The sequence below is a fragment of the Mirounga angustirostris genome, unplaced genomic scaffold (assembly GCF_029215605.1).
Source record: "Mirounga angustirostris isolate CCGP_5_RB_7025 unplaced genomic scaffold, mMirAng1.0.hap1 SCAF_6, whole genome shotgun sequence".
NCBI classification, from domain to species: Eukaryota; Metazoa; Chordata; class Mammalia; order Carnivora; family Phocidae; genus Mirounga; species Mirounga angustirostris.
Window position 1 is genome coordinate 85,778,125 of NW_026991714.1, and position 15,201 is coordinate 85,793,325.

A 15,201-nucleotide genomic window follows, 5' to 3' on the forward strand; every position below is an offset into this window, starting at 1 on the left:
TGCGTGGATGGTACCAAACAAGTCTGGGATAGGATGTCAGGTGCACAAAACCCTGGGACCAGAATCCTGACTTTGCCAATGTGTAAAAACCATTTGCTGACCAAAGGCAGGTGAGGTTCTCTATCACCTAGTAACCCAAACTGCTTCGTTAGGATCAGGCCAACTGCAGTCACTGGTAACCATAATAGAATTGTCTTTGTGACAATCATGTTTGACAAGAATTGGTCTTAGAGTTTTCCTTCCAAGGTCACATTACAGAAAAGAACATTTGCCTTTTTGTTGGGACACCTCCTTCCTTTTCACCTCTCCAAATTCTTCCTGTTGTCTGAAACCCACCTCAACTCCCCTCTTTTCTCACAATCCTCCCTCATGTCTCTGTTGGTATGACTCCCTACTTAGGGTTGGTTCCATACGCTTTCAGCACCAGCTACTTATGCTCTGGCGTTGTTCTTTATTTCTTGTGCATTAGTGGAGATGAACCCTCCCATCTATCTAATGCCTGGAGCTAAGGACCAAACCCAAATCATCCTCTTAATCAACCTTTTGGTCTGTTCCCTTCCATTGCCTCCTTCCTCCTGTGAATCTCTTTTCTCATCTAGTTTTCTTACTTTTCTTTTGTCTCCTCTCTTCCCACCCTTATCCTCTTAACTGAGCAAAGCAGGCTGCAATGTTCAGAGGTTTTTGCTACCAGGTTTTACTGGCAAACAGGGTAAATATAACAACCTGGGTAAATGATAAAAATTTACAAGAATCTTCCAAAGGAATATAGCCAAATTTCCTGTTCTCCATTGAAATTGACATAAAGCTAACATCTGATCTTTCTTAACCTTTCAGGCTAGATGTCCCCTTAAATGTGGCTTCTGGAATCCATTTGTCACATTATTTTTTTATCACTCCAGATCTACAATGTTTTCAGTAAGTCTCACATGCTAAAAACTGGGTAATTGAAGATCCCTTTTTAAAAAAACAAGAACCAGAAATGGCTTCATATTTCTCAATGTCCCTCCCCTTCAAGTGAATATATGTTAATCCCTGGCACTCTACTATCAGATAATAAGCTGCTTGAAAGTAGGAACTAGATTTTAAACCTCTCTCTTAACACCTCACACATTGCTGTACATTTAAGTTCCTTCTTTCTTTCTTGACTGATAAAACTCCTCCTCATCATTCAAGACATCAGCTCAAACATCATCTTCTCTTCAATCTCCCCTCACTACTCTTTTCCCCTGCCCCTTCTGAAACTCTAGGCAGCATTAACTGCCTTCTCCTCTCTGTTCCCTTACTGGTTCATTCACATTTCAAATATGGCACTCATTCCACTTTTTAATATTAGTTCTATGTACATTAGGTTGGTTATAAAATGATCCCTCTTCTCCAGTCAGCTGTGAGCTCTCATATGGCCTATTTTATATGTATCCACAGCCCCCAGCACAGCCTGTGATTTACAGTAGGTATCCAACGAATGCCTACCCAATGGAATGTTTTGATTGGATAATACAGAGAGCCATGAGATGATGTTTGTCCTTCGTGTGCTAGAGGAAACGCAAATAGACTCAGGAATGAAGGTACCTTAACAGTGCAGCTTTAACTCATACTTTATTTGGGCCCCAACACAGAGATCACACCATTATCACCACCACCACCACCATCATCATCTGACACCCAGCAAAACCCAAACACGGCAGATGACAGCATGAATCCTGCCTGTTTCACCCAGATGGCTCTGAAGCCTGTGTACCCCAACTGAAAGAAGCAGCTTTGGGAACCCGAGGGGCCCGTGTAACTTCTTCTGATGTACATGAAGCAGAAATCACTCAAGGAACAATTTCAATTTTGATTTAATACTATTGGAAGCTACTTTTCCATGGGTCTCTCATTTCTGTAAGTCTGACCAATGAGGGACGGATCGCTCTTTTTTCTGGATACTCTTTCCAAGAATGTTTGTATAGACAACAATCTTGGAAGCTAGAGATGCTGTCTCCCTCTGGAGCTATGTGCCCCACACTAACCACCCTTTATAAAAGATTTAGGCTCCCCAAGTTCAGGGTTCTTCTCCTGTGATACAACCTACTATGTGTGCAAACGGCGTCTGGCCCTCTTATTACCGCCCACTGTGAATGGGGGCTCAGGAAACTGGCACAAACATGCAGATACTCTGACTACTGCTATTGCTATGAGTGATAAATTGTTCTTCATTTCTGACCCGGGAGTCTCATGTCTTCCGCCTGCATCCATGAAATTGTGGTAACTGAATTTTGCTAGCTGTACATAGGCTAAAATTCCAAATCTCCCACAGTTCCCGACATTATCACCCCCAGGAGAATTTTCTTGCCTTTAATATGCCCTGATTTGCCCCCTGTGAGGAAGACAAACATTCATCAGTGAGAAGCTGCAAATACTTGTAAAGGAAACCAATTTGAGGGGCAATAATCACACCCTCTGAACAAGCTGATGGTATGTGGTGATATTCCCATGAAAGATGTGAAATAAGGTGAATGATCCTATTGTCTAGAGCAGGCACAGTCATTTGGGAGTCTCTGAAAGGGAGCTGTCACATGTCCCAGTGACTGGGAAGGCCCCTATTCCTTGATCTGAATGTTTTCAAGCAGCATTTCTTTAATAGTGACTGAGCACTGCTCAGAAGTAGGGTTCTAGCTTAATGAGATTTTCCAGAGGTTTCTTGTTCTCTTTGGTTTTGTTTTGTTTTGTTTTGTTTTTAAAGATTTTATTTATTTATTCATGAGAGACAGAGAGAGAGAGAGAGAGACAGAGGCAGAGGGAGAAGCAGGCTCCCCGCGGAGCAGGGAGCCCGATGCGGGACTCGATCCAGGGACTCCAGGATCATGACCTGAGCCGAAGGCAGTCGCTTAACCAACTGAGCCACCCAGGCGCCCTCTCTTTGGTTTTATTAAAGCAGGCCACTGTTTGCTTCTTTATTAATCTATTTCAAAAGGTATTTAAGGCAGTAGAATTCAATAGCGCATACCTTAGAAGAGAGAAAGAGAAGGGTGGGGACACAAAATGAAGCCAGAAATAAGTCTTGGAATCTATAACATAATTAAATCTATTATGTATGCACCAAATATTTGGCTCTAAACATTCTAGCAGCTGAAGACAAAAGTGAAACCTGATTAGTTACACAATCCAAAGAGACCGTTAGATTAAAAAAGGGCAACATCTGCACCCAAGAAGTTGGCTTGCAAGAGGAACGTGACAGTCACTGCAGGGAAGTACAAAGCCCTATGAGGACCCTTCTCCCTTCCACAACAAAATCCTAGGCCACTAGAGAGAAGCAGCAACTCCTATCCTTCTATCCCATCGCTCTGAGCAAGGTGAAGACCCCATGTGGCTAGAGAAAGGGAAAAGAGAAAAACCCTACCTTTCTGGGTGAGTTGCAGAAAATAGTCATTGGTCCAAACTATTTGAAGCTTCCTACTGCTAGAGAAGGGGCAGGACAACTAAGAAAATGCAGAGAAAAATCTGGAAAGGGGCTAATCAGTTGACATGACACATCCTAGGAAAGAATAAGTGAGCTTGAAGAGTGGTCAATAGAAATTATTGAAACTGGGGCGCCTGGGTGGCTCAGTTGGTTAAGCGACTGCCTTCGGCTCAGGTCATGATCCTGGAGTCCTGGGATCGAGTCCCACATCGGGGTCCCTGCTCAGCGGGGAGTCTGCTTCTCCCTCTGACCCTCCCCCCTCTCATGCTCTCTCTATCTCATTCTCTCTCGCAAATAAATAAATAAAATTTTAAAAAAAAGGAAATTATTGAAACTGTAACACGAAGAGACAAGAAGAACGATTAAAGAAAAAAGAACCAGAGCATCTAAGAACTGTAGGACAATATCAAACTATCTAACATATATGTAATTGGAATTCCAGAAAGACAAGAAAGAGAGAGAGAACAGAGCACAGGAATTATCTAAAGAGATAATATAAGAGAATTTTCCAAAAATAATAAAAGATATCCACCCACAAATCTAAGAAGCTCAGAGAATCCCAAGCAGGATATGAACATGTAAACTTCTTTCCGTTACTGCTGTCTCTCTCCTAATTCAAGTCCCTATCTTTATAGCCCAAACTACTCCAATAGTCTCCACTTGGTCTTCCTGATTCCACTCTTGTCCCCTTACTATGCGGTTTGTAAATGACAGTTAGAATGATTAAAAAAAAAAAAATCACTTCCCAGCTTAAAGGCCTCCAGCTGTCTCCCACTGCATTTACCATAAAATCCAATCTGTTCCTGTGGCCTGCCATACTCCAAGTCCTCTGCACCCATCCTATCTCCCTGCTCTTGCTACTTATTCATCTTTTTTTTTTACACTCCAAACATAGGGGCCCATTTCTGTCCTACAAATACATTGGGCAACTTCCACCTCTGGTTCTTGGTTCTTGTCTTCTGTATGAAACACGCTGAGCTGAACAGAGCTGAACAGGGCTTCAGAGCTGAACAGGCCAGTTTTTAAGTCTCGCTTTTTCAATCTTCCCCCAAAAGAGTCCACCAAGTCCTTTTTATCATATTACTTTACTTCCATCTTAATGGATATCAGAAATTATCCAATATCCACTAAGAAATCATCCAGTATCAGAAATTATCCAATTTATTTATTTGTGCTTTGTTGATCTCCTTTCTCTTAGGACTATGTTGCTCTTTGTGGGAAGGGAACACATCCTTCTGTGGCCTCAGTGTTTAGAGTGGTACCTGGTATGATATAGACATTCAAGATTTCCTTGTTGATTGAATGAGTAATTAGTTGAATTGAAGAATAAATATTCATTAAGAGCATAAGCTCAGAAAAAGGACTTAATGTTCAAAAGACACCATCAGCTTTTTAGTTATCTATAGTTAAGTATTAGAGAATACTTTTAGTTATGTGGGTATACCACTCAGCCGATAGGCAAAGCTAACCATATGACAACACATAATTTATTGAGTGATGATAAGCCACCCTTTTCCCTTTAAGAGGCCTATCATTTATTGGTTTCCTGGTTTTATTACTGCCACCCAGAATCAAATTATTAACAAGGACTGAGAGATTGGGCAATATTTGTACAAATATTTGCCTATTTCCTAACACAACCTTGACCTCATTTTTAAAAACTACGTACTCTCTGAACAGATTTTTCAAATGACATGTGACCAAGGCCCAGCCTTCTTGCAGGTGCCAATGTTCCTGTCTGCTGTGTCTGTCATTTAGACCTCTTCCACACTCCTGAGTTCACCAGCCCCACCTCACCTGTCTCTGTCCCTTCTGGACCATTCCGTACTCTCTCTCTCCTCCAAACCACTTATCCCCTCTAGAGCCCCCTGGAAAATGAAGAGGCGATGCTACATGATCTGTTACATTCCTTCCAGCCTTCAAACTCTCTTATGCTATTTATTCTAAACAGGATGTTTTGTCTCTTCCTCATCTGTTGACTTCCATTTTCTGCTGCTCCATTACAGTCGAATGAAAGAGGGGTTGTGTCCCAATCTCTGTCCCTACTTTTTAGAATATTTCTTCCATTCGTACTACTCTTTGGATGATGCTCCACACATCTGTTTTTGTTCAGATACATACACAGCATTCTATTCCATTTTTATAGTTAATCAAAACGTACAATGAAGAAATTTAAAGGATCATCTTTTTATAGAATCATTTCACAACTCGCTGTGCACCTACAGCAAGCCCCTACCCCAAGTTCCTCATCTGCAAAACAAGGAGGCTGGAATTTATGATGTCTGCTGGAAACAGCCTATTCCAGGAATTAAAAATTTTAAATCCTGCACAGTTTTTGCTTTGCAAGAGGAAATTCCAAGCAGGGAGGAGTGAATTCACACCCTCCCCCGCACCCCCCCACTCCCCTCCAATGTCACCTGGATTCTCCCTTGCCCCTTTAGGTTCCATGGTTTTGATACTTCCAACCTCCACCACTCCCTAGGCAGGCCTTTCAAAACTGGCTAAAGAGTGGATAAAGCACTCTCTTTGTTTCTTTATAGAACAACTAAGTAGCAAACCAAAAGGAAATCCAGAGATTTTTAAACAGTAAATCTGTTTCTCTTCAATCCAGGAAAGCAGCAAAGAGCATTTGTCCAGGATTTCCTTCTCCTGAGACACCCATGCTGGAGCCCAGAAGGGCCCAGACAGCTCTGCACACACCTCCACCCCTCAGAGATTCCCACTCCTCTGGGCCACATGATCCTTGAACACTGCATTGTCTCCCAGCACAGAATTTGCTGAACCTAAATATTCTGTTTAGTGCCGGAGTAATTAAGTAAGGCTCTCTGGTTCAATCTGCTCAGACTCCCTGAGTCCACGTATTGAGTATCAGCTTCAGGCTTGAGGGGGCACCACATTTCTCAGATGACTTGTACAGTTAGAAGGATGGGCCCAGTGTCCTGGACCCCAAAAAGCATCCCTATCAGGGCTTCTCAAATTTTGAAGTACATACAAGTCAACACGGGATCTCGCTAACATGCAAATCCCGAGTCCATAATTACCGAGGCAGATCTCAAGAGTCTATATTTCCAGCAAGCTCCTGGGTATGGCAGTTGCTATTGCTCAGCTGACCACACTGTGGTCACAGGTCCTAGTCTAGAGGTAGCACACTGTTTCCCTACAGAGGACCAGGTGGTAAATATTTTCGGCTTTGCAGTCCACGGAGCTCTGGTGAAGCTACTCACCTCTTCCAACAGCCACTGTAGCTAAATGCAGCCATAAGCAATATGTATTTATTACTTGGTCTATAAAGTACTACCAGTATTCAAATAAGTGTACTTATATCATAGTTCACCTATGATACATGTTCTGCCTTTCTTATTTATATATTATATATAAGTAGGTATAAATACCTACTGTTCCAGTAAAACTTTATTTACAAAAAAAGATGGTGGGCAACGGTTGGTCACCCCTTTCCCTAGTCTGTCTCAAAGATGAAGAGATAAGCTCCCCTGTAGAACTCTCCCCATTGTTGACATCCACAGCTAAAGTCTCATTACCATGAATATCCATCCACATAAAGGACCTCCCACTGAAGGCTAAAAATACCAAACCTCAACCATGGAACGACACCACCGAGTACAGTATGAACTATATGTACCGCTGGTAATGGTCTTTCTCATTCTTCAAGGTCTTCCCAAATTCTAAACCCTTCTATCTCTATAAACAGTCTTCAAGAAGAAGGTAAAAGCAGTTCAAGTTTATGGATTTTTGCCTTCTGCTCTGAAACCCACTTTCTGTTTTCCAAATGTGTGGAGTGCTGAGGAAAGCATATCTTTCAAAGGTTGTTAACATAAGTGTTCTTTCTAATAATTGTTCCAGAATACCGACCTGCTTGGAATTAAATCCAAGCATGGGGCAGGGCTATAGCCCAGGTGGCTTTGAAAACATGGTGATGTTAACACAGAGGGTGGTTTGAGAGGCTGTGGTAGACGTTAGTTATCAGAGTAAGCTCATGTTTCCAGAAGTTGAAGCAGATTAGCCGTTGGTTCTTAGACAACCTGGGACAGATGGAACAGAAGCCAGTCTAATACTTCATTTCTGAGAACTTCAGAATTGGTAAAAGAGTCAACTTCTCAAAAATCCAGGCTTTCATTCAGATTGAGCATATTTCCATGCCATGTGCTCTGAGGACCCTGATGCATTTCAACATTCAGTAGCACTGGACTTAGAATCGTCAGCTAGTGTGCAGCAATCAGCCATAGAATAGTAGAACTCAGACCTCCCCAAAGGGTTTTACCAAGCACTTCTCTCTACCAAACTCTCTTCCCCCCCCATCCAACCCCACCCTAAAGTGCCTCAGATAAGCCCTGAAGGCTTGGTCTTTTCATAGGCCTTCAAATCAAGAGGGGTACTTGGGCAATAGCTGCTCAGCTCAAACCAATTTTTGAGAGAAGGCAGATTGCCAACTAGTAGTTAAAAATATAAAAATCTAGATACTTGTAACCCTCTTTTAAAAAAGAGATATAACAATAATGTGATGAAAATAGGAAACAGTAATTACTAGAAACAAGATAATCCACCTTATTTTCACTCCCCATGGTCCCTGTCTACATGAATTTTTTTTATTACTTACATAATTTTTCTATTGGGAGAAAATAGGTATAAACTTTATGGAAGGCAATTTGGCAACATTAAGCAAATATCTTAAGGCCAGATATCTTTTCACATAGTATCTCCATATTTAGAAATTTAACCTAAGAAAATAATTAAGAGGGAAAAAAAAAAGAGTATAGGCATAGATTTAACTAGAAAGATGTTTATAACAGCAAAAGACTGAAAACAACCTAAAGTCCAGCACTGAGAAGTTGATCAAATAAAATATTAAATCCTTATGAAGGAATGGCATGCAGTCATCACAAATGATGTACAATAACTGACAGAAAAGATATTTATATTATATTATTAAAGAAAAAAGACACAAAATAAATGTATGATAGAACTCTACAAGAAAACCCTAAAACATTAGAAACTTTTTTCCTCTCCAAATTAGAATTTGGAGATATTTAATTTTTACATTTCTACATTTGTAATTCTAACTCTTAACAAGTATTTATTACTTGGTCTATAAAGTACTACCAGTATTCAAATAAGTGTACTTATGATCATAGTTCACCTATGATTACATGTTCTGCCTTTCTTATTTATATATTATTTCTTTTATTTATTTATTTTTAAGATTTTATTTATTTATTTGACAGAGAAAGCAAGAGAGCACAAGCAGGGGGAACAGTAGAGGGAGAGGGAGAAGCAGGCTCCCCGCCAAGCAGGGAGCCCGATGCGGTGCTCGATCCCAGGACCCTGGGATCATGACCTGAGCCAAAGGCAGACGCTTAACCATCTGAGCCACTTTAAAGGCTTTATCCTTTTTATAAAACAAGGTAGGAACATGGTGCTGACAAGCCAAGTGCCCTTTGGCAGACCCTCAAGACATGAGAGTAACCTGATGTCCTGTTTTCCCTGAGATTTCTAGGCCTTATCACCTCCTTTGCTCTTGCCAAGTGCTGACTCATTAGGAACAGTAATCCTGGGGTATCAAGGAGATTTTGTTTTAATACTCTCTTATTTTCCAGGGTTCTCCAAAGACTTCTAAAGAAGGGTTTATCCAGCATTTTATACCTCAGTTCAGGAATCAATTTCTACCCATTTTAATTCAGGGTTGACCATTTGCACCCAGCAGGAGTTACAGATGAACTGGTTGACGTTCTGTGATGTGTCACTCTAGGGGAGAGATACAGTTCACAATGATCCTTTCCCCCTGGCTTCAGGAAAATTAGAATTCCATGATCAAAAGGCAAAAAGACAAAAGCTCTCCTGGAGAGCTCCCCTTCTGTGTCCTATCTTTCACAACATATTGTTTTTTTCACATCAGAGTTTCTTTGAAATGATTAATCCTTTTCCAGAAGAATTATCTAAAAATGTGTTACAATAACCAACATATGGAAACAACCTAAGGGCCCATCAATAGACGAACAGATAAAGAAGATGTGGTACACACACACACACACACACACACACACACACACCCCAATGGAATACTACTCAGCCATAAAAAGACTGAAATGTTGCCGCTTGTGACAACATGGATGGACCTTGAGGGTATTATGCTAAGTGAAATAAGTCAGAGAAAGACAAATACCACATGATTTCACTTATAAGTGGAATCTAAAAAACAAAACGAACAAATAAACAAAAGACAACCCAGACTCATAGATGCAAAGAACAGAGGGATGGTTGCCAGAGGGGAAGGGGTTTGGGGGGTGTGAGAAATGAGTAAAGGGGACCAAGAGATACAAACTGTCAGTTATAAAATAACTAAGTCATGGGGATATAATGTATAGCACATGGGGAACACAGTCAATAGTATTGTATTAACTTTGTATGGGGACAGATGGTAATTAGATGTATCATGGTGGTCAGTTTGCAATGTATATAAATGTTGAATCCCTATGATGTACATGCAAACCTAATAGAATATCGTATGCCAATTATACTTCAACAAGAAATTAAATACATAAAAATGTGTTTAGCCCAAACCTAAAGTTTTTACACCATTTTCCAAAAGGTGATAATCAACCTTGTTTTAAAATAGATTTCAGTGTCACTTAGAAGTCTCTGCTGAAGAATCACTAATTAGATGGCAAGCCCCAGTCACGCTTGGGAGGAATTAGAGCAGGGCTTTAATGAAGATTCCTGCAGTCACAGGAGTGTTAGGGAAATGTTTCTGTCCCAAATCTAGTTCTGGTAGTACCACAAGGCTTTGTCAATGCTGCTGGGATTTTTGGATAATAACAACAGAGGCTTTAAGTTTGACTGAAGAATTTAAACTGTCCCCGTAGGAGTGTGCAATCGAATGTTGCAGTTTCTCTTTCAAAAGTAGCCACCCTCACAGTGGAGTTCTAGACACCTGCCCACAAAACCAGACCAAACACTCCACATGTGTTCCCTAGCCCCTCGTTGAGCCGCTCATAAACACTCAACAATCGTCCTTTCTGTAGAAAAATAGCACCTGCTAAAAGATAACAGAAGAACTTCTGTTCATTCTTGAAAAGTATCTTACATCATTCCTTCTGGATTTGGGAGGATGTCTTAGTTCCCTGAAGCTGTGGCAATGCGTATACAATTGAGACACCAGATTCTGCATAGTCCTGTTTCCCACAGATAACTTTCCCACTCGGTTGAGCAAATATCACACGTGCTTACAATATTTCCTCATAACTTTGCATTGTTGGTTGAGGATAGAAATGTTCAAAAAGTGCCGTGGGTACCGAGGGAAGGATGACCAATGATTTTTTTCCTGCATAATCTTCATCCTTGAAACCATAGCTCATTATCCAACTCACTTTTCCTGGCCAGAGTCTTAGTATCTTTTAAGATTGCATGCTCATCTCAATTCATGTTGGTTTCCACTCTCCACTGAGTCTAAAGATTTAGGTGGCAACACCTAGAATTAGTTCTGGCCTCTAGGCTGTGAAAGGTAACAGCTTGTGAAATCTGAATGTGAACCTACACTTCCTGTCTTGGCAACTGATCACTTTCTTTATTTGTGAAATGATGTCTCTTCTGCAAATTTCCCACTCCAAGGTGGATGTCTAATGTTTTCCCCATTTCTTTTCTGATTTTCTGATTTGAAAATGTTAAATTACAATAATAGCACATACATTGTAGCAGATGAAATTATATAGTAACTGAATACAACAAATCTATAATAGGAAAGATTAGTCCCTTCTCTTCTCACCTATGTTACCTTTTTTGTCCATTTCCAGTTGGATGATACAAGGTAACCATGGCAAATTGCTTATGTCTTTCCTCCTCAAGCAGAATACATAGTTCATGTTGGGCCATTTGGAGACCTTCTGCCTCTTTGGGGAGTGAGAGTTTACTGGAAAGAGGTTATTGAATGATAAGTGTCCAAATGTGCCGATGTAGTTGGGGTCATCAAACAAGGGACTCTAACTCTGTCAGGCCAGAATCACTGACCTCAGGTGCCAAAGAGTCCAGTTGTGTGGCTTGGCCTTCGGATAGAAAATTAAGGTGAATGTTCATTAGAAGAACTGACCCCACTCTCGCCTGGGGACCTGAACAAGGATGTGACCTGATTTTGAGGATTCTCCCTCGCAGGGTCAGGTACTGAGGACACATTGATAGCCACGAGTTGGCACTTAGAGGCTGTTCCATTTTCACTTGGGAGGTGGCAGCCCCAGGCAAGTCACTGGGGAAGAAGGCTTGCAGCAGCCTGCAGAGGAAAGTATGACTTGATCGGCAGGGTCCCCACATTCCCGCTGCCATGAGTGGCAGAGTCCCAGCAAGAGAAAGTCTCTGGGGGGAAATGATGCTCCCTTCTTAAAAGGGCACACACCCAAATTCTCAAATAAGGCCCACGAGGAATTATATCTTCCCTCTAGGCTGAGAGGCATTCTGGGGGTAGAAAGGGCTGGAGACGCTTTGAGAGAGTAGGCAAATTTCTGCTCTGGAAGCTGAGGGGAATTCTGCTCTGTAGGAAATAGTGTGTCCTTTCACTGAGGGCTGGGATAGTATCCTTCCTGCCTTAAGGGAAGATGAACCAAGAGCGAGGAGATAGCGGACATTTTCCTGCAGGTGGGTGGGAACACTTGCACTTAAAAAATCTTTTTCCCCGGAGGAAGGGGGCCCTCGATGCCATAAATCCGGAAGGGCCCTCAGGATAATTTATAAGTCAACTTGGGGAATGAAAAAGCCCTGCTTCTGTATTCTGGGTGCCCTTTGTATAGAATCATACGATCTCAGGAGGGAGTGGCCGAGGAAGTCATCTTTCCATGCCCTTCCCATTCCCAACAGCCCGTTCAGAGCACTGGATTCATTTCAGCATTTGTCAAATGACTGAGGAGGGAATGAATGAATGAATGAATGAAGTAATTCCTGCCTTCTGCCAACTCTCCAGGGAAGAGGCCAGGCACCCTTCTCGCACCCTCTTCTTTGCACCTGTGCCCCCGCGCCCTGCCCAGCCTGCGCTCACCTTGTGCTGCTTCCACATGGCTCCCAGCGGCTTCACCTCGTGCTTGCCGTGACGGCCCTCCTCCAGGCACAGGTAGCACACCGGCGTTCGGCAGCTCACGCAGTACATGCTGTAGCTCTCCATTTCGTGCTCGGGGCACGTAGGGAACTTGCGGGCCGAGCTGCCCCCCGCCGCTCCGGCGCCCCCCGGGCTCTTGCAGCCGCCGCCTCCGCTGGGGGCGCCCTGGGCCGCGCCTGGGGATGCTGAGGCGGCCTCGGCGGGCGCGGGCGGCGGCGGCGGCTGCACCAAGCGATGCTTAGCGAAGGGTCCTCGGGACGGATGGCATTTGAGCTGGCAGGCAGCGCAGTAGAGCACGTCGCACTGCTCGCACAGCGTGGCGGCCGGCTCCGGCGGGGTGCGGTCGCACAGCTGGCAGATGGCCACTGCAGCGGCTGCGGACGCCCCGTGCACGGCCCCGCGGCCCTGCTGGTGCCGCTGCACGATGGCCTCGAGCAGCCGGTTGCGCTGGAAGCCGCGCAGGCCTCGGTGGTCCAGGGACGCGCTGCGGTGGCACTGCGGGCACGTGATGGAGCTTGAGGAGGACGAGGACAGCGAGGAGCAGGCGGCACCCCGGGCCGCGGCGGCCGAAGAGCCAGGCGGCGCAGGCACCATGGGCAGCACGCGAACCCCGTTGGGGGACTTGAGGCTGGGGGTGTAGGAACCATAACCGCTGTCTGTCTCACTGTACAAGCTCAGCTTGTCCGCGTGGTCCCCGCCACCTCCCGCACCGCCGCCCAGGCCGCCGGCTGCGCTCCCGCTCGCGCCGCTGCAGGCCGGGCCCGCCGCAGCGTCGTGGTCCAGAGGGGGCGCCGCGCCGGCGCCGGCGGGTAGCCCCGAGCCCCGGGAGTGCAGAAGCGGCTGGGGCAGGTGCTGCTCACCGTCCGGTGTCTGCACGGCGATGGTGCGAGCGCAAGGAAGGCAGACGTTGTGAGAACAGGGCAAGATGATGGGCTCCCGAAACAGGGAGCCGCACACGGGGCACTTCAGCTCCTCCTCCATCGCGGCGCGGGCAGGCCGAGCTGCTCACAGCTCCGGAGACAGGCGGAGGGGACCAAGCGTGGTTAGCACCGGAGAGGCTGCAAGCGAAGGCATTACACAGGCATGGCCACTTCACAGCCCGGGGGCACGCCCCTCTCTCTGTCCTGGGGCCACCGCCCTAGGACCGCTGGGGGCAAGAGAAGGGGGAGGGTCCTCACCTCCTGCCCGCGAGGCTCCTGCGCCAGCGGCTTCAACCTGCGGCCAGAGTCCGGAGCCAGTCGGCTGCCCTCTCGATGGCCTGTGAGGCGCTCTAGGTTGATGAATCAGCACTAGCGCCGCCGCTGGCTGCAGCGCGCGTCTCCTCTGCACATCAGGACCAGCGGCCGGGCTGCCGTTCCCTGGCTGTTGGGTTTCAACCCCTCGTCTCCAGTGGGCAGCTGCTCAGGGGCTCCCTTTTGCTCCGGCCCCGCCCCAGTCAGAGCGATCAGTAGGTGAGAAGGCGGGTGAGCAGGCCCTTTGGCCGTGGGGCTGGGTTCAGCACCACGAGGCGACGGACAGCGCCCAGAGCTTGAGGTGGAGCCGCCGCTCCTCGCGCGCGGACTGAGTGGCCGCCACCTGGCGTGCAGGGTCGCAGCTCCAGCGACTGTCTCGGCGGGGCCCGGCTGGCTCCGAGACCTTCGCTCGCCGCCCTCCCTGGTGGCTGCTGGTGCGAACCAAATGCGCCCTGGGGGCTTTTTCCCCGCGGCAAGGACTGACCCGCTGCCTGGGTTCGCTGCTGCCGCGCCTGCGGCGCCTCTGACCTTGGTCGCGCGACGCTGCAGCCGGCGGGCGGAGGGCGAGTGCCCGGCTGGCTCGGGAATCCCCTCCCCGCCTCCCTCCCGCCGCCGCCGCCGCCTCCCCGCGCGGCGTGCTGAGGAGTTGTAATTTCCTGAGCGGAGAGTAGTGGGGGGCGGGGGGAGTCGAGGAGGCGTCAGCTCAGCGAATAAGGGCTCGCCTTTTGCTGCTAGGGGAGTCAAGGGGCAATTTTAAGGGTTTCGTAGAGAGGATCATGGTTAATAATAATCTATTATTTGGATGGAGATTGCATCTTGAATTAGTACAACGCCCTGCCCCGCCCCTGCCATCTTCCCCCCGTGCCCGCTCCCGCGCCCCCACCCACCACCATAAAAGAAGGGGACCTAAAAAGCCAGTTGTTTACAAATGGATAGGTAGCATGGTTTGACAGTCGCTTCCCGAATCTATGACAGAGCAAAAAATGCAAGTCACAAAATGTCGGACAACCTGAAGCCAAAGGGTGAGGTTTTATTTACGGATTGAACCACAAGCCATTTTCTCTCTTGGTTTTAACCAAGAGTTCTCATCCGCGGTCGACGCCAGTCGTCCATACAGTCTGAGTGAGGACACAAGGTAGGATTTCTAAAAAGGGACTCCCTGGCGAAACGCGAAAACGCGCCAGTTTAGGCCCGTTGACCCTTGGAACAGGGCACCCGGGACCCAGTCCTACCCTGCTGCGGATGGGGCGGTTTGGGGCCGGCGGGAAGTCAGGGAGCAGAGGTGTTGGTTTTATGAATGGGGAAATCTCCACGCCAGCCACGGGCTACGGGAACAGCCTCCCACCCGCGGCCCTGGCTGTTTCGTCTGCTCCGCTGTTCTCTGTCAGCTGCCGAAGGAAGGATGGTGGGGGGAGGCCGAGGGCTCGGTGGGTGGGGAT

The 15,201-nt window shown here is 46.2% G+C and overlaps 1 protein-coding gene across 3 annotated transcripts in view; it reads right to left on the reverse strand.

Annotated features, from left to right (window-relative positions):
- TRIM67 (tripartite motif containing 67) overlaps positions 1 to 13,511 on the reverse strand; it is a 46,963-nt gene extending 33,452 nt beyond the window's left edge. For 2 of the 3 annotated variants that reach the window (XM_054507782.1, XM_045876209.1), the window contains exon 1: positions 12,474 to 13,511. In XM_054507782.1, the coding sequence (XP_054363757.1) occupies positions 12,474 to 13,511 (1,038 nt within the window). The remainder of the gene's footprint in view (positions 1 to 12,473) is intronic. The other variant, XM_045876210.1, reaches the window with a different exon arrangement.
- Between the last annotated feature and the right edge of the window lie 1,690 nt (positions 13,512 to 15,201).